Raw genomic sequence first — 25,967 nt, forward strand, 5'->3', positions numbered from 1 at the left:
TTGTCCTTCCCATACCCAACTGAGTGGTAGTAAGTGAGGAAAGATGTGTGTTCTATCATGTATTTGAGGGTTTCTCCAATCCAGTCTGCTCATTACTAACAGTGTCATGGTATCAAGTGACATTTGTATTAGACAGATTGACAGATTAGTTTGCAATGCTTTTGCTAATGTTCACCTAAATTACCAAAAGCAATCAGAAGCCATTTGGTACCTATATAAATTAAGTTACCAAAGTTTGGCAGCCTGTGTAGACACTAGAACCTAAAAATTTACAGCTAAGAGATCAGAAATTGATAAACTTGTAGCTACCTTGAAGGAAACAGGTTAGCAAGGAGACATCGGTGCAACTCCATACTTCAAGATGAAGGCCAGTTAATTTCCAATTATTTTCTTCTGTTTGGTAGCAAATGATTACATTGTCAGTTAGGTGAAAGATAATTCAGAACTTTTTATTTGTACCATTAAAAGGCATTTAGTGGTGTCAATATTTCCATCATGACTTAGCAGCTTTACAATTTAGCTTCATTACATGGTTACTGAATGTGACAAAAGACAAGTTTCCACAGGCATTTGGTCAGCACACACCAAAATCACTCATCACTTCCACATAGAGCCAGCAGGATTTTCTCATAGTCCGACTTTGTGTCATTCTGTGTGAAAAGAAAACCAAGGTTAGTACCATCATGCAAAGAATATTAAACTCAAGTTTACTGTTTTTAAAAACTTATTCAGGAATGAAATGCATTCCAGCAGGTTATTGTTCAGACAAAGTGTGCAGAGAGGCAATCAAGTATGCTTGCAATATGTTAGTATTAGCTGAAAAATCCACTCCAGACTCACTTAAAACTAACTATTGGAAACAAATTTGAAAATTCTGGAGTGTTCAACTGTTTTGTTGGATTACAAGAGTCAATTTACTAATGATGCCTAATCTGCTTGACCAAAACCATCCAAGCATGGCCAGAAGAAAGAGATGTCTAGAAAGCTTAAGACCAAAGCTGCAGCATGGGATATGTTAAAAATGGTGACCAAGCCTGTTAATGCACAAGACTAATTTCATTTTTGCATCAATTAATGGTAAATTATGCAATTAGATCATACTTAGAAAAGTTAAAATGTTTTACAAAGGAAAGTCATGAACTCTGACAAAAAGCTCAATTTGACATGATACCTTTAAATTTCCTCTTTCCACCCCCACCCCAAACCTAAAGCCAGTTTATTATGGTTGCCAATCCAAATGCTAGTGATCACCCCACTGTTTTGCATTAGGGATGAGCATTCTAGTTCATATAGTGTTAAGCTCAGCACAAAAACTTCATTCTCACCAAATTCAAAAGTGTACTTCAAAGGTACAGTTCCTACTAAATTTAAGGGAAGTGTAAGCCCAATACCCCCAAGTGTTGAAAAATTGAGACAAGTTTGATCTTAGATCCCAGGTACATCCCTATAAATAATCATGCTAAATAGATTTATAATTTCCTGGCTTCACATTCCTTCATTTACAAACCTCAACTGTCCACTTGGATCAAGGAAATCTCTAGAAATAGTCAAGTTAACACTTTCCAAATAAAGCTAGATTATAATCTGCAAGAGCAACATTGTAGGGCATGTTCCAAAAAACAAAGCAGGATTAGTTTTGAAAAATACAACTGAAGTGCAATTTTACCTTGATAGCTTTGTAAAGTGTTGTTCCATATTTAGCCTTGTATGCCACCTTGATATCCTTCATATCCACTTCAGAGCGGGAAATCATAATTCTGATCAATACTTTATCTCTTGTACCATAGCCCTGTTCAAGCAAAGTGTGGTTTAACAACTTTAAAAAAGACAGCATGAGCTGACTGGATTCTTTTAAAAAGTTTTAGTTAAGAAAGGCATTGCAAGAGTACAGTGCTATAGGTGATTGTGTTGGACTAGTAAGCTAAATGAATTCAAATTTAAAGTGTTTGGGCTACCTCAAGCAAATGAAAAGAGTCACTGAAGTGAGGCAAAGCAGCTGGTTAGACCCATGCACATATTCCACAAATTTACCAACCATTTGAAATGTCTGGTCCACCTATTTAAGGCAACCATTTCCCTTGACTGACATCTTAAACTGATACAGCACAGATATGGCCATTCAATTTCATTGTGTTCATATCCCCCTCAAAACATTCAAACCCTTTCAAAAAAACACAAACATCTCCATCATTCCACATTCTAATGAAGAATGTTTTCCATGTTATTCTTCCCATGTGATATGGGAATTACTAGCATTTGCCCATGCATTGGTTGCTCCAGACCAGTTGAAGGCCCTTTAGTCCACCACATTGTTTGTTACATGCGACTTCAGACCCACAGCAAGGACAAACAAAATAGGTGCAGGACTAGGCCATTCTGCCCTTCAAACCTGCACCACCATTCAATACAATCACAGCTGATTATGCCATCTCAGTTCTCACTGTTCCCACTGTCTCCCCATATCCCTTGGACTCCTAGCTGTAAAGGCTGCATCCAGCTCCCTATTGATGATGTCTATGAGTCAGCCTCAACAGCTTCCCATGGGCAAGAATTCTACAGGTTCAAAACTGACTGAAGAAATTCCTCCTCATCTTAGCCCTGAGTAACTTGCCCCTTCATTCTGGGCTTCCAACATTGAACCAGTCCTGTCCCATCAGGATTTTGTAGGTTTCTAAAAATCCTCATTCTAAATTCCAATTAATACAAACTCAGTCAATCCAGTTTTTCACCTCATGTCAATCCTGCCATTCTAGGAAAAGTCACTCCTGTGAACCTTTGCTGGACTCCCTCAATATCAAGAGCATCCTTGAGACAATACTCAAGGTGTGGCCTCACCAAGGCCCTGTATAACTGCAGCAAGACTGCCTTAGTGCAATACTTAAATCCTCTCACTATGAAGGCCAGCTGCCATTTGCTTTCTTCACTGCCTGTTTGTATCCCACCTTTTCTAGACAATAATCTGGTCACAAAACCAGTCAGGCAAAAAAGTTATCCACATTATATTGCATTTGCAAAATATTTGCCCTCAGCCATTCTGTCCAAGTCACCCTGCAATCTTAGTATCCTCCTCACAGCACACTGCCACCCAGCTTGGCATCATCTGCAAATGGCAATATTGCCGATGGGCCAGACCAGACAGCAGATTTCCTTCCCTAAAAAGATAATGAACCAGATGTTATTTTTTCTTTAAAATGGTTATGGTCAACATAAAGCTAGTTTTCAATTCCAGATTTTAAACTTAAAGTTCTGCCATGGTAGCATTTCAACCTGTAATATCTGCCTAGGTAGCTGGATTTGTACGTGTTACAACTACATCTCTTCCCCCCCCCCCCCCCCCCCCCAAAATGTTTTCATCACCAAGTCTATTCCTTCTACTTGCAGCTTTTCAGTCAAAAAAGTTATTTCCCTCAAATTTAATTTAAACCCTTCACATTAAAGGTGAAGTCTGCCTTCTAATCCAGAAGACCAGAAAAAGCACTCCAACTTCATGTCTGTAAAAGAGCCAATACATTCCATTCTTTAAAAGTGTCAGTATTATGCTCCCCAAGGCCTTCACATACTTTCTAGTTTGATGCCTAGAACTAGACTTCTGTCTAGGGCCAAACAATTAAGTCAAAAAGTACTTTGCACTGGTTTAAAAGTCTGTAGCTTCTGCATTTAAACCATAGAATGCAATACACTTGCTTAGCCAGTTGCCACCTTGAAAATAAAGTGATTTCTCTGCAGTATAACCATGTTTTGCTTATATGCACTGATCACAACCCCAAATTTAGGCACAGTGAATAAACATGCAATTCAGAAGAGGGTCCTAACTAAACAACTGCAGATTCAGCACTTGTCTAGAACTGACCAGAGGAACTCTGGAATGTAACATTAGATTCCCTACAGTGTGGAAACAGGCCCTTTGGCCCAACAAGTCCACACCACCTCTTGACGCATCCCACCCAGACTCATCCCTGTATAACCCACGCACCTCTGAACACTATGGGCAATTTAGCATGGCCAATCCACCTAACCTGCACATCTTTGGACTTTGGGAGGAAACCCACACAGACACTGGGAGAATGTCTGTGGAGTTTGCACAGTCGCCTGAGGCTGGAATTGAACCTGGGTCCCTGGTGCTGAGAGGCTGCAGTGCTAGCCACTGAGCCATGGTGCCATTTCAAGAGTGTCAGAATTTCAAAACAACCTTTTCAAAGCAGAGATGCAAAGAGTAACAGTGATGTTCTACCTGGGATAGTGAGGTGCTGACTACATCTCAGCAGAAAGCAATTTCCTGAGAATGATGTCCTGAACTGCAGACAATTGTTTTACCTTGTCCATGGGCTGATGTGGATTAGTGCACTGTGAAGGTCACAGCTTGAGACTTGCCATTAGATACTCCTGTGTGGAAGTAAAGGCAGACTCTCCCAATTGTGCTGGAGCCAGTGAAGTGAACATTGAAGGAAATAATGAGTTAAAAGCCTGTCAGCTATCTCAGAACCAAAGGATCTTATAACTGAAGTCCAGTGGTTGTAACCATCAAGTTGGATGGTATTCAACCAATTAGTCTTCATGGAAAAATAGACTTTAAGATGCTCCTTCCCTAGATTAAATTTCTAAACTTAGTGCTGCATTTTATTTGTTCTCCTGTTAGCAGCTAAAAAGCTGACACTAAAATAAGCCAAATTAACTGAAATTGTTGAAAGACATTTGGGTGGAAAAAGTGAATGTGGGCGGGGGGAGGAATTCATCTGGTGCTACTTTAATATTAGTATTCCTACTAACATTGCATCTGCCAGTACCTTCCCTGCTCAAGAAAGGGGAAGTCCTTAAAGTTTACTACTGTCCTCAACCTTGACAAACTTTGGTATAGTAAGCAGTGTTCTGTAAATCTTTTTGTATCTGAACTGTCACTTCACAGAAGTTGATACTACTGCACCCTTTCATTGCAATGGCTTCCAATTGTGCTCATGTGCCAGTTAATCCAATAATTAGACAGTGATAGCTTCTTTTCTCCCCCCATCATTCTTGTGCTCAGCAGGAGAATGGACAGAGACACCTGGACACAGCTACTTACCTTCATGGAATTATACAGCTTTTCAGCAAAGTAGTCTGGTTTGTTTCCAATGCATCGCACTGTCAAGAAAAATGTGATCAAAGTCAAAATTTCAGTGAATTTAACTATGCAGTAGTTTCATCATTGTTGGGGGGGGTGGGTGGCAAAGGAAAGGTGGTTACATGATACATTTTATAGAGTGCTATAGATGGCACATTTGTTAGACTCCACTAACATGGGGGGGGGGGGGGTGGGGAGGAGAGTGGATACAGCAGCAAGGAGTGAATTGGGTCAGGTTCAAGGGGGAAAATGTGAAGCTGCTTTGCTTTCTCCAGGAGAGAGATTTTTCAAGTCTGGTTGCTGCATGGCAACATAAAGGTACAGAATTGAAAACAGAGCAACTGAAGTCTAAAATTATGGTCTCATGAGAACAGTAGTACAAACACAGTCAGTTATAGAAAAAAAGCAGTTGATTTGCTGCCAACTGCAAGAGTATTTTCCAGCAGGCTGCGAGCCATAAGAATATTTTAAGACAACTAGTTGAAACCAAGTGATGTTAAAAATCCCTTTGTGCTGCAGTAACAGTGAAGACCATAACTTGAATCAGGAGTGTAGTCTGTTAGTTGCACCAACATTTCAGACAAGACACCTCCCAGAGGCAGAAGCCTGTAATGCAACAGAACAATAGAGAATAGTCATATGGCTTGAATTTCCAGATTAGTACTTGACCATTGCTGCTGAGGGTGGCATTGTTTATCTTTTGGCAGGAAGTAGGAATGAAGGGTGATCAGTTATGAATTCCACCTCTTGCAAATACACTTATCACAGCTTAAAAAACCACAGTCAATGAAGGAAGTGATAAGCTTTCAAGTCAGGACGGTGCAACATTGGGATGGGGAGGAAGTAGTGAAATGGTAATTTTGTCAAATGTCAAAGAGACGATGGGATTCTCTTGTTGAAAAAATGCAGTGATTACCTGGCACAGGTGGGTCATGAATGGTACTTGCCACATCAATCCAAGACAGAACTGCCATCCAGGATTTGGGACATCGATACTGACTGGTTCAGTTTGAGGAGACATGAAGTGTACATGAGGGAACATCCACTTTTCTGACCATTATAATTGAAGCAAGTTGAGTGATGCATTATAAGATGGTTCGGCCTAGGCCATTATCTTAAAGGTCACCTGCATGTTCAGTGATGGTCCAAATAGCTACCATCTTTCTTTGTGCTAATTGTAGCTGTAGCCAGTCCATTGTTTGTTCTCCATACCCCTTCCTCTAGTCACCCCACACAATGACTTGAAAGGTCATGGAACTGCACTTTCAGACTCCTTGCTGCCACACTCCATTAAGTATTGCTTGTGTGCCAATTGTAGTCACCTCAAAGTGAATGGATGTTGGAAAGTCCATGATTTGGATGGATATTGGTGGACTTCAGTAGGCAGACCACCACTATGTAGTGAAATGCTTCTTAATAATGTTTAAAAAGGAAGATGCCAAACTGGTAGCACGAGGATGACAGGCATTTACAGAAGGATTATATAGACAGGTTGAGGGAGTGCGTGCAAGCCTAAACAGGAGTGTAGGGAAGTGAGATTCTTCCTACCAGAGTTCATAAAAGAAATAGTGAATAGCATTTGAAAAATATCAGGGATGGTGGGGGGAGGGGGAGGAAGAGACAGCATAAAATTCAGAGGGATTTTTGAGGGTCCTCATGCACAAAAAGAATGCTACCATTCTGGCTCAGCAGATAAGGCTTTCATTTGCTTTCCCTGTTTTAAAGAATGCAAGGATCAGAGACCAAGAGTAGGAGGTTGTCTTGCCAAAACTACACTAGACTAGTACAACCACTGGAGTACCAGTTTGGGGCTCCTTATCCAAGGGAAGATATACTGGCAATTGAGTTAGTCTAGAGAAAGCTCAGTCATTGATGCCAAGTATGGAGGAACCTTCCTTGAGATGTTAAGCCTGTATTCCTTACAATCAGTATAGAAGACTGAGGCTATGCTTCAATATTCAGAGGACATAATAGATGCAGAAAGGTTGTTTATTGTTGCAGGAGCATCTAGGGCCATGAGTGTCACCCATGGCCTGGAGGATTTGTCAAAGGGTAGTAACTGTTTGGAATTTAGTGAGCTGTGGAGCCATTGAGTATTTAACAATAGATTTTAAAACAAAAGAAATCAAGGGTTAAGGGGTTAAACACAAATCAGAAGAGTGGAGTCAGGGATTCAGTTTAGCCAGGATATGTATCAGTCCACTTTGCCATTCATACTTTGAATGGCTTGTCTGTTCCTACAGTTTAGGTCTTCAAATGACATTGCAGACAACCTACTTGCATGTTGAATTGTAGATCTTGAGCACTTCTGTTCACAAGTGAATTTAGTGCTACCTTGCTCAAGGATGCCACATGTACATAAAGAATAAAAACATGTCAATACCATTATCATTTAAGTTATTTGGACTTGAGGCAAAGGGCTTAAGTGTTAGTGGTTTTAACTATGGTAATCCCTATGGCTACAGATTCTTAGTTGGATGTTACCCTATCACAGGCACCACTTTCAATGCATTGTGTTAACACTGCAGCTAAAACAAAAGCAAGACAATGCAAGAAATTCAAATCTGGCAGCATTTGAACATTAAAGACAGGACTATCATTAAACTGGAATAGGATTCTTCCAACTGAAGTAGACATTTGGTGGGTTTGATTATTAAACAGGTTGGGGAGAGGTGGTAAAGTCCTGGAATAGGATAGTAACAGCAATTATGCATCAAATACACAGTGCAACAAAAAAGGGCAAAAAAGGAATGGTAATTGTTAAAGGCATTAGTTACAGGTAAAATACAGGTAGAATAGTGAACAGCTCAAGTTGTAAAGAGAAGATTGGTGCTGAAGAGAAAAGAATTCATTATCTGAACCCATTTAATTTGATGCAGTCATCTGGACTCACTGTCCAGAAGACCGACTGCACTGAGCTGAGCTGAAATAATAGGAACTGCAGGTGCTGGAGAATACCAGATAGCAAGGTGTGTAGCTGGATGAACACAGCAGACCAAGCAGCATCACAGGAGCAGGCTGATGTTTCAAGCATAGACCCTTCAACAGAAAATCTCATACTACACTGAGCTGAGTTTCAAACAGGAGATTGCATTGAAAACAGTTACTAAGTCAACACGAGTACAAGTAAAATCATTGCTTCATCTGTGGAAGAAAGCCCAATTATTGATGCAAATAGCACCATTTCTGTCTGAGAGAATACAAGATTACTTACATTTGTACACTAAAATCAACCATGTTGACTAAACACTATTGAACGTGACAGTGAATCTTCAAACCTGGATAAATATCAGTAAAATTGAGAGAGTGAACATTTGGAAGTCTAATGGTTCTGAAACTTAGCATATTTGCCACAATTTCTGTGGTCTTAAATCCAGAATGAATAATGCCTATTTGTCTTTGTTACTAAAAGACTGGAGTTCAGACTTTCAGCTCGAGATTAGTATTCGTTTGTTCTATGATGCTGTTCACCAGCATTCTCAAATTCAAGAATTAGGATCAACAAATGACCAACTCCAACTGTTATCACTAACAATGATTAGTTCACAGGTTCAAAGAAGTGGAACATTAAAGGTTTAGACAATCTTTCACATACCCAGAGATATAAGGGCATTTTCTATGTCCCCTTTCAGTTCAAGATCCAAGGCTTTGTCAATCTCATGACTACTATATTTTGTGTATCGCTCAAACACTGAAATAAAACAGAACAGACAACATTAAGTTTTTAAATGAGAAATTCAAGTTACAACTTCAACTGAAGTTGTAAGAGAAGGAAGATTTTTCCCACATGTCACTTGTGTTAAAAATCAAGGATTACTAAAACCCCTAATCCAGTTTGAAAGTAAAGTGTAAGTTCTTCCCATCCTAGTCAGATTAAATATTTTAGTTTTTAAATCAGTGTGCACAAAAACAGCTTTAACAATGGTACATTCAGATAATCTACAATAAATATTTCTAAAATTTTAGACCAATTTACACTACAGCAATGTGTTAGAAGTCACTTGAAGCTAATACTGGTCATTGTCAGTTAGCCAACTATTCAACCAATTTGAAATATGGAAGGAGGAGGCATTCATTTCACCCCCTCAACCTTGAGCTAAAAACTTACTCCAAACATTTCAATCTTTTCAGCAGTCTTTGGAGCCCATTTACAATATTTGTTGTTTCTCAAATTGACTTTTGCAGATTATAATTCAGTTCAGCTGCTCAGTCCTGTACTTGGTCAAATATTGCTTTTCATTAAGAGTTCCTTCATGCCTCCAATTAGTGTACAAAATTTGTAGTTGGAATGGAGAGAGTCTCCCATTTAACAGTCACATTAAGTAACAGTTCTATTCTTGATCACAGGAACTGTTAGCTAGTAAATGCCAAATTTGATTTTTTGGAAAAAGTTCTTATCCAGCAGGATGGTAGTGGTTTGGCCTAAGATTTCAGCATTAGTACAGTAAAGGACTCTGTTCCATTGTTAGAGGTCATCTATCCGTTTGAGATTGTCTCTATCCTTCCTTCAAAGGAAATGTTTTAATATGGAAACGATTAGTGGAAGAGCCTGCAAGACCACTTGTCTAAAATGGTTTTAAAATTCCCTCTTTCAAATGAAAAATAAGAACAGTAATTATTTGGTAAAGAACTCACTGCTTAAAAGACAAACTTTTGAAGGTTTGCATTAGTGCAGATTGCAAGAATCATTGAGAGAGGAAAGCTAGCATTTATACAGCAAGTGGTGAGTGCCAGTTGGTTAGTAAGTTGCCAATTTAATATACTTCAGTAATTCATTAATGCTGGTTGACAGTTAACAGCCAGGTTAAGTTGTAAACCAAGCTGGCTGACTGTTCAGGACATTTTCCTAAATATGTTGAATCAATGTAATATGACTAAGCACATGCTGCTTGAGCCCAAACTTCTGGCCCGAGGGAATGGCTACAAAATTGCTTCACTGACTGCAAGAATCTATGGTAAGCAAAGGCAGACTTCATGTTAAGCATCTTAAGCAACTGATTTCTACTGCAGCTAGAAATATTTAAACACCCTAAAACAAAAATTTACACATCTTGACTGTTTAAGCCAAGAGCTTGGTTATGAGTCAGATAATGGGAACTGCAGATGCTGGAGAATTCAAGATAAAGTGGAGAGCTGGATGAACACAGCAGGTCAAGCAGCATCTTAGGAGCACAAAAGCTAAGGTGTTGCTTGGCCTGCTGTGTTCACCCAGCTCTACACTTATCTTGGTTATGATTCAAGCGTTTGAATACTCACTGGATTACCGAGTTTGGTTCTCACCTGTTCGCATGTGTGCAGCATTTCGGCTTGTAAGAATTTTAACGAACGTATCAACATCAGTCCCTTTCCTTTTTTCACCAGCTTCATACAAAGCCTAGATTAAAAAAGTGTACAAGTATAGTTCTGCAGTTAAAAATTCTGCTAAAAATTCACAGGAATTTGGAGCAAAGCAATCAACTCACCCTTGCATCATCATCAGCAAGATCATGATCCACTGTACAACTTTCATCTCTAGATGCCTGCCAATAGACAAGATTTAATTGATGCATGTCATTTGCGACCTTAGACATATAGGCCTTGAATGGCACCAGAATTTATATAGTCAAAATAAGTTAGGTAGCTTATTTTATGTTCCTTAGGATACTGAAAAAACCAATGAATAAAAAGCAGTGCTAGAAGACTCAAATGGGTCTGGCAGCAAAGTTCAAAACTTTGAAGCTGTTATAATCAATATCCTTTGGAGGAACAATTGTTATTGACTCCAGCACTGGCAGTTCTTGCTATCAGAATGTGTTATTTCCTTTGATTTATTTCCCCTTTCATGCCTAAAGGTTGACTGTCATCAGTTGATGTCTAACATACATGATATAGAGATATCCAAAATACACTCTGGGAGTCAATTATCCCCAACAAGCAACTGCAAGCCCATTGTACATATAATGCCCTTCTCCAATTCAAGTTTTAATAGGCTTAAATTCAGTTAAGATACTTCCATTTCTGTTATTTGCCAGATTTTAGGACTGCACATTAATAAAAAGTCTCAATAGTCATGGGTCTTATTGGCATTTACTCAAATTTTAGGGGAGCAGTTTAAGTAGTGGTGCTTAGCACATTTCAAGAATAAAAATTTGTCAGTATAGTTCCATAGTAACATAGCACTATTGAGATTAAACTGGCCACGGTTTAACTGAAAAGTCACCACACTTCAGGTGAGGGTGGGACTTTCATGGTAATGTTAGCCCACATGATGTACTAGGCAAAGTGATCCAGTAGGAAGATGGGAGTCTTTTGACTAAAGCTGCTGTTTTGAACATGTTAAGTATTAAAATACTATACCTTAAGTAGAGCAATTAAAACTTTTTGGAAATCCCCTGATGTATCACCCTTGATCTTTTCCTCCAAGTCACTCTTGAATTCTAAAAGAAAATGCAATTGTTAGCAATCTGTCGTCAAGAGTCACCAGTGTCCTTTTAGATCACCCATCATGAAGTGTGTTACCTTCTTTGTATGCTTTAATGATATCCTTGATCTCTTTGTTGCTCCTGGATACGAGTATCTCTACTAGGCAGTCTTCATCAGTACCAAGACCCTATCAGTGTAAAGTTGAAATTAATACACTGTTGTACATCAGGTTTAAAAACCATTAAAATGACACATTGGAAGTTAGAAACTATGGCACAGATTCACATGGTGATGGTTCTATTGCCCTCTGCTGATCTGACCATTTATAGTCCAATTCTCAATGGCATCTAGATTCATTTTTAGGTCAATCCACCTGAAATTCTTATCTATCCACCTTAACCTTTCCTGGCTAATTTACCTTGCATATTCAAATTCCAAAAAGGAGAGGGTGAGTGCAAAATAGACAAAGCAAGGACCCTGTGACAGGCAGTGATTGAACTGTATTCAGTGGAGCCCAGTGAAAATTGGTTCTTTCCCTTCTGCAGATCAGGGAGCTAGCTGTTTAGTGATGGTGGTCTTTTCTATTAGATTTGAAAATTCTCTTTACCAATTAGTACAATGTTCTACAGGCAAAAAAAATTAGGAGTGCAGAGCACCTTAAGGAAACCAAAAATATTGAAAAGCTACAGGGCTTTGAAAGTATTTCAAATAGTGCAGGAAAAAAGCTAAATGGGATCAGCAACCAGTATGGACTAAGTCATGACTTTGGTAACAGAGGCAAGGGGAGATTTTTACTGTCCAACCCTTGGATTAAAATTGTTTGAAGTTTTACAAAGTGCTTAAAGTAGAAGTGAGGTAGTGTCCTGTATATACCAGGAGGAAGTAAGCTGGAAGTGCACTCCCAGTTTAAGTCATGGCATGACAGGTTGGCTTAGTGCTGTGGTGAAAGTTAGGAGGAGCCTGGGGGTTGGCCATGGTTCCAGGGAGTTTCTATTGATACAGCTACAGTGCATTCATGAGATCTGGCACAGCAGCTAGAATCACCAAGGCTGAGGCTTTTGTAGATAACAGGTACAGTTGGACTGCAGCGAAAGAGTAGAAGAGGCCACAAGGATATGATCAGACAGAATAAGAGCACCAGGCAGGTAAAGGAAACATCTGGTACAACCCAAGATATTCCATTTTTATGTAGTACTAGCTGTTGTATTTTTCCAGAAAAGCCAAGTCCATAGCTCTGGGGTGGCACAGCTACAAAAAGGTAGGAATTGGCAAAACAACTGGAAGTCATGGTCCAGATTGAGACCAACAACATATGTCAGAGGTTGATGGGGGTCCTGCAATCTGATTCAGGGCAGCTAAGGAGGAGACAGAAGTTCAATCAAGACATTAGACAATTCAAAAAACAAAGAGAAAAGAGCAGCTAAGGAAGCCACAGTCAATGGCACTAGATGAAATACTTCTCTAGCATAGTTGCACAAAAGGGAGGGTGAAAGACCTTGGGTACAATAACCATTGAGACTTGAATGCTGTTGCAGCAAACCAAATGACATGTTGTAACAACTTGTCAATTGAAATCTAAGCTTGCTGGATGATTGCAATAAATAAGTTGAGATTCTACAAGTGTTTCAATAGCTTCTGGTCCCATGATGTTTGCTGCTTAAGTATACAAGACAGAGTCTAGGGAATTCAAGTTGCTAACTTATCCCCTGATCCACTCCAAGAGTATTACTGTCTCAATGGTTTGAGAAGTTGTTTTTAGGATTTTTAAACATACCCAAATAGCATCGTGCAGCTGATCCGCATCAAATTGAGCAGGGGTTCTCATCAGGCCAAGGGCTACTACCTCTAGTTTATTGGACAGTTTGCACTTCAAGACATCTTCCAGTGGCTAGAGAGAAATAAAAACAAATATCATTCCTTCAAATAATTTAAATTTAAAAGGTGTCACACCATTTAAGCAATCACTTCATGCTGGTTTTTGGAGTTAGCTTTCCCAAGCACAAATACAGCTTATTCAGCATTTCCAAACAATAGAAAAAGGACACTGCATTGTGGATCTGACCTTTCCTACATTTTGTTGATATTCAGCTGCTATTTGTTGACGCTGCCAGTTGCTGCGTGATGTCAGAATGTTAATAATTGTTTCTTCATCTACATCTGGAAAAAATTCCAAGAAAAGAGTCAGCCATTCCCATACAACTATAAAAGACCATTGCATTATTACAGAAGTAAGAGCACAAAATAAACCCCTATTCCATTTGTTGGGAACATTGACTCTTGCTACAGAACATATCAGCTGGGTTTGGGGAAGTTCCTTTCATTTTGAAATGGAAACCATGATCAGTGTGTGAAATATTGTATTTGTACCCAAAATGTATAGTTCCTTAAGTTTTCACTCAAAATGGGTTCCCAGATTTCAGCTATTAAAACCTGCTCTAAATCCTATGTAGAACTGTGTATCCACAACAGCTGCCATTTGCAGGATGGCACAATGGTTAGCACTGCTGCTTCAGCACCACACATGGGCTCAATTTTCATCCTTGAGTGACTGTGGAGTTTGCACATTCTCTTCGTGTCTGTATGGGTTTCCTCTAGATGCTCTGGTTTCCTCCCACAGTCCAAAGATGTTCAAGCTAGGTGGATTTGCCATGCTAAATTGTCTACAATGTTCAGGGATATGTAGATTAGGCAGTTTATGGGGAAAGACAGGTCTGGGTGGGATGCTATGGATTTGTTGGGCCAAAGGGACTGTTTCCAAACTGTAGGGATTCTACCACAAACTATGCAGGCATTTGATTTTTACTTATTTCAACACAACAAATAACACTGCATGAGAAAAGAAAAAATTGTTTACCTTTTGACTGGAGTGCGTTATTTAATGCAGTAGCATCAGCACTTGCATCAAAGTTAGGAAATGGAGTAACTGTTGGTCCACTGTGGGAAGGGACCTGGGTAGACAAGAATGAGGAAGGAAAAAGGGAAATTATTTCAGAATCAAAAATATCTACAGCTACTTTAGTTTGCTGTTTAATTGGATTGAACATACTATCTAAAACAGAAATTGCTGTACACTGTCCTAAACTAGACCATTATTCAGAGATTGACTTGACCAATACACACAGTCACCTAAGGTAGATTGGTGAGCTTCCAAGTATAGAAACAGTCAATTTTCTAGGAAGAATCCATTGTATTGTGATGTAATGTAATGTAATTATAATTAGTGTGATGCTTCACATCATGATATCACTGCTTTCTTATTCATTCACAAGATGGGGGTTTTAAACAAAGGTTAGCTTGTGTCATAAGAGGAAACTGAAGCAAGTTGATCATGCACCTGATCAGTTGGCACATGCTCTTCAATATTGTGCCAGAGTTGGCAGCTGCAGTCTTTCCACCCACATGGAAACAATGTCACTTTAGTCCCATTTCAAATGGAAGGATTAAGTGAAATTGTCTTGCTTTCATCCCTTTTTAAAGTACTAAACTGGTACAAGATATCCAAATGGCAAAACAATTCGTTTACAGGATGAGAAAACATTTCTAAAAAACCTGGAGTCAAAAGTGGTTTACAGGCAGTTCACCACAGCCTGGCTTGCTCATCAAGAGGAATAACAGCTCCATTGTCATAGGTACAGTGCATTTTGTGCTAAGATAGATAATTTGCAAAATCCAAGTAAGACAGCTTTCTTTACTAGCATCAGTTTCTAAAAGAATTGGTATTGGTTCTATGATTCATTTGTATTTGCTATTAACTAGATTTCACTCCATTTTCTCCCAAAGATGCCACATTTAACTGGACCCAATTAGGAACCAGACCCTAATCCAGCCAGGTAGTTTATATCACTGAATGGATCAGCATGTGGCAGGATCTCAAACAGCTGTTGCAGTGGTAGCTGTCAATTCCAAACAGGTGTCCATCAAGATGGTTATGCACAAGTCAAGTTAAGCTCAAGGGTCATCAGGGCAAGCAAAAGAGAAATCTAAGCAGAGGTAGAGACCCATGGCTTGTTATTTTCCAATGAAACATTGACAGTCTTGATTTGTCCTTGACTTTCCAAGATAGAGAGGTGACACATGCAAAGTATAGTTAAAGTAACGCAGAAGCAGTCATGCTCAGCTTTTCTACTGTTTTCCTAAAGTTTGGAGATACAAGCACAACTTTAGGCATTGAATGCTGCCCAGGTTTGAGTAAAGAGATAATAACACAACAGTAGGCCTTCTTTCCTAAATTAAACAGAATGACAGATGCTGGAGAAACTGAAAAGGGCTGGCAGCATCCATAGAGAGAAAGGGGAGTTAATGTTGAGTCTACTGCCCCTTCATGAGGGTTAGTGTCAACTTCAGGGAAACATTGAAAACTTTGTTTAGGGGAATAATGGAGTTTCTTTGCAGTCCAGTTAAAAATTGAAATCTAGGTTTAGATTCCAAAACATATAACATTTCTGAACTGTTTAAATATTCATTGCTAATCAAGTTCACAAAGCACTTAAACAAGGCCTTAGGTGGTGTTCCCAACCAACTGTATAATTAGGCTTAGAGACACACAGTCAGGAAAAATCCTGAAGGGTCACTAGACTTGAAACATTAACTGTTTTCTCTCCACAGGTGCTGCCAGATCAAAGTTTCTCCAGCAGTTTGTTTCAAGAGATTAGTCCCTCCATTAATGGAAAATGAGACAAAATGTGATGACAAGGAATTTAAAAAGTGATGGAGGTGTTGACCAAGTAGGCCAACCAACTGGGCAGGTGGATTTTAATGTAGGAAAGATCACCCTCACTCAACTAAACTCAAAGGCCTAGGCTGCTCTTGATTCTGGGAGTCAGCCTAGTTAATCCTGAGTAGCCTATTTTCTGTACCCATTTCCAAAGCTGGACCAACATTGTACACAATACTCAGCTTTTCACTACTTTGGTACACCTGACAATAAAATCAACCCCAAGGCCTGTACAATTTATAACAAAGTGTATCCTTTAAAAATTCCCAATCCACTTGCAATAAGGGGCCAAAATTCCATTTGCCACTTTAATCACCTTCTGTGCCTGCATGGTAATTTGTGCACAACTACCAGACTTTTTATAAAGCTTGAGTATTAAATAAAGTTTGCCTTTTGGTTCATTTCATCCAAGAGTATGAATTCTCTTAGCCACATTAATAGCCATCTGCCAAACTTTTGCAGACACAATCCATCTATATTCCCTTGCAGGTTCTTGTCCTCATCACAACATTCCTACCACATACTTGTGCATCAGCATGTTTGGATACATTAACTTTACTCCCACCAAGGCAGCCTAAGTAGTCAATAATTGCAGCCCTAGGACTGATTTCTGGCAGTGGACTAGTTACATCTTTCCAACTCAAACTAAATACTTCAGCTTTGAGAGATTGATCATGAGGATGCAACAGAAGTTCAGGGAAATCTAGCCAAGTTGCATGTGGGCAAATGCTTGGCATTTATTCCATTATATTCATATACAAACAAGTTTTAATAATTAGTGATAGATTTGTGTACATTCATGTTTTCCAATCTGTTTTTATACACCAACAAACAAGCAGATACAACAATTAGAAAAGCAAGTACCTTCACAGCAAGGGGATTCAAAGTTCAAAAGTAAGGCTGTCCTGCTACAGTTTTACAGCACCTCAGTATTTTGTGCAGTTCTGGGCTTCCTACCCAAAAAGGAGTATATATTGACTATAGTGCAGTTATGGTTCACTAGGCCAATACCAGGAATGGTGAAATTAGTGAGTACAGACCCAGACAAAACTAGAGTTCATAAGGAGAAATTGGACAGAATGTTTCCCTGGTTGAAGAGGCTAAGAGAGGAGTCACAAGTGCCAGAAGTGGTGTAAACCAATTAGAACCTAGGGGAAATATTTTCCCCTGGTTGACTGTTGAACATAGATTTGCAGATGCTAAGTTATTGCCTATATTCAGTGGCTCAGTGGTTAGCACTGCTGCCTCAGCACCAGGGACCCAGGTTCAATTCCAGCCTCAGGCAACTATGTGTGGAGTTTGCATGTTCTTGCAGTGTCTGAGTATGTGCTCTGGTTTCCTCCCACAGTCCAACAGTGTGCAGGTTTGATAGATTGGCCATTCTAAATTGCCCATAGTATTCAGGGAGGTTGGAGAAATGGGTCTGTGGGGGATGCTGAGGTTGGGTGTGGACTAGTTGGGCTGAGGGGCCTGTTTCCACACTGTAGAGATTCTATGAAAGATTAATTTTGGCATTCAGATAACAAGGGAAATGCAGACAAAGCAAGAATTTGGTATGGAGATTATTCTTGGTCTTCTGTACAGAATAGCAGGCTAGAAGGGACAGACAGAGTTTGTGCTCCTCATTTTTGTTTACCTATTCTTAATTCATACTAAAATCAAATCAATACCCCATTAGAGTGAACTTGCACCTTGTTCAAGAACCTCAGGTGGCACCTTTGAATTTCCAAGAAATATTTTCCCAGTTCCCCTTTGGTAGCTGCTCATGATCACCTCAAAAGAACTGTCAAATTTGTCAAAGTTGTGAAAAAAGTGTTGATTGTCAGCTTGTATTAAAAAACTTTCAAGTGTCCTGTTATTCACCTGTTGAGACTTAGCACTTGCCCAACATGTGTTTGGCTGTCTTCCTGCTGTGTCTCACTTAAACAGGGGTACCACATTCCAAAATGTTCCAAAGTTCTGGAACATTTTGCTCAATGCCTCCACCATCTCTGCAGCCACTTAACCTTGAATGAGTGTTATCAGGTCCTCAGGATATCTGCTTTTAGTACCATTAGTTTATCAAATACTTTGCCTCTCAATAGACTAAAGACATTCAACCCCTCCATTAGCACCTTGTTTAATGTTATCCTTAGGAAGTTGAATCTGTTTGCTCTCAAGGAGACTAAAATGTTCTAAGTTATTCTTTCCCAATGTTGTTAATTCCCCAGTTGCATCCCCAAGTTCCATCCTGTCTACTTTTTAAACATACATCTGTTATAAACTGGTCATTTTCACACTTGTCCATTAAGTTTGACAAAATCAATTTTCTCCCTTTCTGCTCCTGGTTCTCATCTGGTCTGACTCGTGTTCTTATTGCACTGGATACCTTATTCTTTGACTAGGTTTGTTAGCCCCAGGTCGTTCATCCTTTAGACAGAACCTTTTTTGGGCTAAACATCATGAACTACAGGATATTGCTGAGACTAGAGGGTCTGAGTTATAAAGATATGCTCCGGGGGAAAATAAATCCCAGCCTAGGTCAATGGGTGACTTTTAAGGGGTTATAAAATCATGAGGGACATGGATAAGGTGAATAGCAAGGGTCTACTAGGGAGCAAACTTTTATGGTGGCAGGAGGAAAAAATTCTCAAAGTGACATGAGGCAGCTTTTCTTTTAAAATATAGTGGCTTGTGTGTGACATGAACTGTCAGGAAGTGGTGACTGTAGGTACAACATTTAAAGGATATTTGGATAAGTGCATGAATAGAAAGGTTTGGACAGATAAACCAAACAGGCAAGTGGGACTAGACTAGTTGGACGAAGAATCCTACAGCATGGAAATAGACCCTATGACAACCATAAGGCCTGCTGTTGCATTCAGAGCCCATTTTCCCCAAACTATTAGGTAATTCAAAACAGGGCCATCTCTACAGATCACAGAGAAGTTAATGACTCATTTATGTAAATAGATGTAGAGCAGAATTTATTTGTATTAGCCTGTAGCATCAGGAAAGTTGAAGCTTTTTGGCCATTTTAGATTTTGCTAAGCACTTCATTTAGTATGGTTTTTAAATTGTTAGCTAGATTAAATTCTGGGATCTGACTTGTCCAATATTAATGATAGCAAGAATTCTTTGTTGGGTTGGCTGCCTGCTAATTTCAGTCTTTAAGTAAAAGAGTGAGGAAAGCTTTCCAGTTAGAAACTGGAGTTACAATAGATTGAAGGAATTATTTGCAGATTTTAAAACAAAAAGTAGTGTAGTGAATCAACAGACAGCTAGAAAAAAAACCATGGTTTGACTCAGTGACAGCTTTGTGGTCCACAATCTTTGTAATGTTTGAAGACTGCTATTTACTGCACCTACTTTTTACAAACTACATATAGCAGCGTTTAAAAAGTCTTCCCTATAACTCCACAGCTATTTTGTCTCTTCAATTCACATGACTCATGATCATCCAAAAACCTCACCCACAGGTGATAAGGGTAGAAATCTTACTGCTCCTAGTACATGAAACAATGCCAGAAGCAATTATAAAAAGGAGACTGAAGAGTATTAAAAACAAAACTTACAGGAGATTGCATTGCTTGCTGCAGCAACATACTGACAAGGTTAGAAGCCATTTTATCAGATCCTGCCGAAAGAACAAAATGTGGACATGTCATTTTTAATCCATGTTGAAATGCATTCAAGAGATATTTATCAAAAACTACCCTCAGCTGCAGCGGTTGGAAGGTTCAACTGTTCACTAGCTGGGAAAGAACACAAGTAACCAATAAAAATGAAGTGTTTTGGGCAATCACTCAAGATGCAAGCCAAGTACACAATACCACAAGTATGCCATCCTACTCAAGTACATTTTTGCAGGATGTATACATGTTTGTGCACAAGCCATCTCATTCTATTCTAATGATAGGTGACCATATTGTGAGCTACTAAGCAATGGAAACTCCTATCATGCCAGATCAGGAAATTGAAGGCCTTAAGCTGAGTTAATTCAATTAACTATTAAAAGCCATTAACTAGACTTAAAACATGGTAATGTTCCAATTTTTTGGATTAATTCAACTGTACTTTAGTCCCATGAGAATCTTCAATAGCCACTTGCAGAGATTAGAAGAGGTAATCCCCATTTAAGAAGTTCACTTGAACAGGTGCTTCAGCAGCAGTTGAGGGACTGCATTAAAAAGGACCAACTTTGATTTTTGTACTCCAGGTGAACTGAACAAATGTCACTTTCAGACTTGGAGGCTATAGATATCCTGAATGCACATCCTAGCTTTGTGGCTAAGATGGACAGACATCTAAATACATTTCCTGTCATTGAAAGTCAATTATCTGTCAATTACAAGTTAGCACAAAGTGTGGGCATTGCAGTATGAGTATTTTAATAAAAACAAACATTGAAGAAAGCTTACATTTTAAAGTGAAATTTTGAAAGTCTACCTGTCCATTCCTGCCACCACACCAAAGGTAACTGGCAAGGTATTTCAACACCACCTTCAGGAAATAATTCTTCAGGCATCCCTTTGTTCTCAGACCAAGTTCTCTGGTTCTAGGCTATCCCATGAAGGGAAACATCCTCAGCATTCACCATGCCTAAAAACCATGTTTTAATGAGATCACCTCCCATTCTTCTACAGTCCAGTGAGTAGAGACCCAACCTGTTTAACTTTTGCTCACTAGGACGATCCTTTCATGTGTGGAATCATCCTCAATGAACCAGCTCTGAACTGGCCTTGAATGAAATAGCATCTTGGCCCCCATTCTTAAGCAAAAAGTGCTCCATTCTCCAGCAGCTTATACAGTTGCAGTAAGGCTTACCATTCATACTCAACCCCCTGAAAGGAGGGCCAACATCCCATTAGTCTTCCTGATTACCTGCTGTAATTGTGTGCATGATACACAGGAAGCTTGTACAACTACCCAAAAACCCATGTGTTGCAGCTTTTTGCCATTTAATAGTACTGCTCTTTCTCCTTCCAAAAAGAAGGAAGTTTGTTTTCCCACCTATTCCATTTCTCAATTCTTTGCCCACTTCATCAATCTCAATTGTTTGTACCTTCACATGCACCTATTTTGTCACATCCTATCACAGGTGCAGTGTTAACTAACTTGAAGTTATTGGGCTAGATAAATTAAGTCTGTTTGGTGTCCAATGAGAGAAAGTGAATTCTATTTTAAATTCTCTCCTTGTTAGTATCCTAACCAAAAAGATTACTGCCAGTATTTTAAAGCTGAGTGACTGCATTCCTGCTAGAATGGGATAATAGACTCCAATGGAACAAATGGCTCACCTCTGCACAAATTGTTTAGATACTAAACCTTGCCAAGGATTAAAGCCTTCAATTATCATAGAAGCATGATACCTAGTATCTATGCTACTGTTGCTCATTAATTATATTCAGGTAAACTGCTAAATGTTAAAAGTTTCAATGCTGGAAGCACACAGGATTGCAGTGTTAACTTATGTAGGATTAATTCCAGTCATCATTTGACATTGATTTAGAAGTTTAGACTGCTTGACTATGCTATATGAAACAGGCCCTTGTCAAATCATTTAAAGTGAAACACAAAGATTTCGTATGCATTGAAGATGTTGGCAGTAAATGCTTGCCATCTTCAAAAACTGTCAAAGCAGTAGTGCTGAACTACCTTCTTGAACCACTGCCATCCTTGATATAGGGGCATCAGTGGATAGGCAGTTCCTGTTTTTGGGTCAATATACAATCTGTCATGTAATGATAGGGAGAGATTTGGAGGAGCCTGCAGCTTGTGATGTTCTGATGCATCTGCTGCTTTGTCCTTCTAGCTAAGAGGTCATAGGTTTAGACATTACTGCTGAAGGAGCCTTAGTGAGTTGCTATAGCACATCTTGCAGATAGTACACTGCTGCTGATTGCAATATGGAGGGGGGAGGGGGGTTGGGAAATGTCCAAGGCAGTGGTTGTGGGGCCAACAGCCAAACAATCATGCTTTGTCCAGGATGCTGTTTAGCTCTGTACAGAACACCCATAGCCAGTAAAGATCATTCAAATCATACCTTCAGCATGCTCTAAGTGGACACACTAGGGAATGAGGCAAGCTACTCACTGCAGACATTGGTGTTCCTATAGCATAAGGATTTATGGCTGGCTAAGTTGCTTCCAGCAAAAAAACTGATTTGGTATTCAGAAACTGGGTATCATTATACACAACAGCTAACTTGCATTGCAATATCTGCAGCCTATCAATAAAGCAAGTGGTATATAAAAAGAGGGATTGAGTATGAGTAACAGTTTAGACTATTCTACAGGCCATTGGTGGAATCACAACTGGAGTAATGTTCAAAGATTGTCTTGAGGGAGTGCAAAAGTTCATTTTAACCACAAATGCAACAAGGAACTCAGCTTCTCTGGAGATCAAATAGACACTGTTCCAACTGGCAAGTCCAATAAAATTTCTACAGACCCTGAACAGCCATATCAGACCAAAACAAATTGTTCTTTCCCTTCAAAGGATGCCTGACCTGTTGAGTTTTTCCACAATGTTTATTAGGGCTATTCCAGGAATTAAGGAATTGTCCCTTTATGGACAGTTTCTATGCACTTTTACATAAAATATTCTTCAAATGAAACAATCTAGAGGGGCTTAATAGTGCCAACACTGGTGGGATGGTTTCCACCTCTTAGCCAAGTTTGAACCAGGGTCACAATCTTAAGGCATGCATATATCAACTAGCACTTAAAATGGATTTTAAAAAGTTGGTTTCCTTGAAGGGTTGCAAGTTTGACCTTTTCTACCCCATAGGACTTGTGCACAATGTACATTGAAATAATCAGTGGCTTGATTCTTCCTCATCTCTGGAGATCTCATTTTAAAAGAAAATACATATTCCATGGATACACAACACCTAACCCTACCTCAATCATCCCATGCCATTCCTCCACTGTCTAAAATAGGTTGCTTCAACATCCAATACCAGGTGAACATAACTTTCATTCCCTCATCAACCCCACTCTGCTTGGCAGCTGTGGTCTAGTCAATTTGTAACCTGAAATTCTTAGACGAACTGGCACTTAGAGGAGCAGGAAAGCTAACGTTTCAGGACTTTCTTCAGAAGGCCCTCACCCAAAACACCAGCTTTCCTGCTCCTCAGCCTACTATGTTCCTCCAGCACCTTACTAGTTCTTACTATCACAGGCAATCATACTTCTGTCACCAAGACCATCTTTCCCCTCTAATACTGCACTGCTTACCTCATCTGCTGCTGAAATCCTCATTTTGCACTTTTCTACCCAAAAGCAAATATTAGTGCTCTACTACCAAACTTAGAGGAAAGTGAATCCTGGGAGTTCTATGATAGAGGGCTGTGAAAGCTCAAAAATGCATTCATGATTAGATTAGGAAATTATCCAAATCAAGGGATTATAGGTATAGACCAGGAGAATGATATTAATCTGGTCAAATGGCAGACTAGACTTAAGATGCAACAGTCTACTTAATGTATTGCTCCTTTAACATCAAGAGGACTCAGAACACTGCTACATGTCTTAGCACATTAAATCTAAAGCCCATTCACCCATCATTTTGGGCTTAATTATCTACAGGAGTTACCAATTGAGTACGATCACAACTTAAATATTCTGCTTTAAATTTAAATTCCTCAGTAGCTTCATGCTTGCAATCTCCTGTGGCCATACAACATTCTGAAATATGTGCACACTACATCTGGGTTTTACATCTACCAACATTCCCAGAGAATGATGCATATCCAGAATTCACCATACAGTTTTGCGGTCAAGGCAAACCAATTCTAAAGGGACCTCGGATCTACACCCAAAGTATTGTAAACTACAAGTCTACAGACTAAGTGCTGGAAAGGGTGGCAAAAAGATGTCAGGTTTACTCAGTGGGTGCAGACATAAGGTGAATGACCTATTTGTCTCAACCTTTGTTGTTCTAGAAGTCAAAAAAGACTGTTCTTGTTGACTGGGGATTAGAAAGTGGGGAGGTAGAGTCACAGGAGATCAGGGATGATTATGCACAACAGCCACCCACTACTTTGTTTTAAAGGGCTTTGAAAACCCTCAGTTGTCAAGCTAATATCACATCTTTAACTATTTTTGTCACAAGTCCCAATTTAAAACAAGCTTTGCAACATACTACATTGAGATACATGATTGTTAAAACAAATTCTTCTGAATCAATCTCTACAATTCATCTGTAGACTTGAATACAAGTCAAAATAGGTAACCAAATATTGCTTAACATATTTTAAGCATCAAGATTAGATTGTCTATTGTTTTTTAAAAACAAACACCCAAAAGTAAAGTCAAACTTATAATACACAGCCCCATTGTCCTTGAGGACATCATAGTAGGCATTCTTCTACTGCTGTAGAGTGCATCGTAGACAAACTCCCAGTGCTATTAGGTTAGAGTTCCTGAATTTTGATGGAGGAATGAAGGAATAACAATGAACACCCAAGTCATGATTGTATATCTTGCAGGAAAGAGACTTAAAAATTCATTGAATTAAGTTGTCTGCAGAAACAAGGCAGTCAACTCCATATGAAAATTACACTCGATTGCCTGAGGTCAGTAAACTTACACAGAAACAGGCAGCATGTATGTTAAGACCAGACTGTCTTTCAAATAAACTTCTATTTCACCTTCCATAAATACTTAAGTTGAAAACTAAACTGGAGGAGATCCAGTTCACCAGTAAAAACATTTTTGTACAAAATTCCATGGTTTACTTCAGTTGGTGCAGACACCAAGCCAGCTGTTCAAACCAACCCACCAGATCTGAAACAGAGGATCTTTTAGTTTACTGCTCCTGGTTTGAGAGCCAAACACCATTCTATGAGAAAAAAGGTTTCTTTCAGCATAACATTGAAGGAAATCAAATCCAGGAACTGAATCCAAATAAAAAAGTTACAGATTCAATGAATATGCTTTTAAAAAAACTTGTCATACCACATTCCTCATCCCACCCCAAACTAGTTTTTATCTCACTCTTCACTGCAGGGATCCAGTTTTCAACTGAATATTCAGACAGACCAGTCTCAAATAACCAAAAGATTGAGTTCACAAAAAAATCCACAAATCACTTCAGCATGCAGAAGTACACAAGCAGAGTTGAAAAAGATTTTTTAAAAAAACACGTGCTTCTAAGAAACATTCAATTTCAAACTTAATTAAGATAACATTCTTGCAAGGGGCAATAGGGCAAAAATTAAAGCATCAGAAAACAAGAAACTAAACCCTACGTTTACTTTAATATGTAAAGATACAAATCAAGACAAGGCTATAATAGAAACTATTAGTGCTTACCAACTGCTTATTTAATCCTTATAAAGATCTAACACACCCTTTCAAGAGTGAAAAAATTCGCAACTAAAATCGCACAGACTAGCTGTTAGAGGTTTTATTTATACTGTTACCACACCCAGTGAGGTCATTCATGACTAGCCTTCTTTCTGATTGACTAAGCACTGCAGGCTCTGATGAGCCAATCGACTTCCAGGTCTTACAGGACACACACAAACCGGAGTCAGCTGCAGTGAACTTGCTGAGAGTCTGCACAGAGACAGGAAACAACTTTCAGGTCTCTATGCAACGTCTGCAAACAAAAATCACTTGAGAATTACATCAGTGCAACTCAGGTTTTTTTGCGAAATGTCTGGCTCCTCAGCAATAAGCAATCCTATGTTTTACGTTGACACTGAAGAGAGGAGAATGCTAAAAGTTGTACAGAAATCTATTCCTTAATGCATCTTCATTCAAT

The 25,967-nt window shown here is 39.1% G+C and overlaps 1 protein-coding gene across 1 annotated transcript; it reads right to left on the reverse strand.

The window, feature by feature from the left end:
* Positions 1 to 428: 428 nt before the first annotated feature.
* Positions 429 to 25,644, reverse strand: anxa1a (annexin A1a). The gene is made up of 13 exons (XM_048528273.2): positions 25,514 to 25,644; positions 19,769 to 19,830; positions 14,355 to 14,448; positions 13,563 to 13,657; positions 13,275 to 13,388; positions 11,597 to 11,687; positions 11,435 to 11,514; positions 10,561 to 10,617; positions 10,379 to 10,472; positions 8,694 to 8,789; positions 5,060 to 5,118; positions 1,667 to 1,789; positions 429 to 650 (listed from the first exon to the last, which is right to left on the reverse strand). The coding sequence occupies exons 2-13, from the start codon at positions 19,817 to 19,819 to the stop codon at positions 591 to 593; spliced, it is 1,014 nt and encodes a 337-aa protein (XP_048384230.1). The 5' UTR covers positions 19,820 to 19,830; positions 25,514 to 25,644; the 3' UTR covers positions 429 to 590.
* Positions 25,645 to 25,967: the final 323 nt, after the last annotated feature.

This window comes from Stegostoma tigrinum, chromosome 3 (genome assembly GCF_030684315.1).
Source record: "Stegostoma tigrinum isolate sSteTig4 chromosome 3, sSteTig4.hap1, whole genome shotgun sequence".
Lineage (NCBI taxonomy): Eukaryota > Metazoa > Chordata > Chondrichthyes > Orectolobiformes > Stegostomatidae > Stegostoma > Stegostoma tigrinum.

Bases quoted from the DNA above. Each gene is read 5' to 3' on its own strand.
- anxa1a (XM_048528273.2), bottom strand. From the start codon at position 19,819: ATGGCTTCTAACCTTGTCAGTATGTTGCTGCAGCAAGCAATGCAATCT. The intron at 11,515-11,596 runs GTAACACACTTC...ATTTTCTTTTAG, and splicing joins CATTAAAGCATACAAAGAAG to AATTCAAGAGTGACTTGGAG. The intron at 5,119-8,693 runs GTATGTGAAAGA...TTTTCTTGACAG, and splicing joins AAATGCCCTTATATCTCTGG to TGCGATGCATTGGAAACAAA.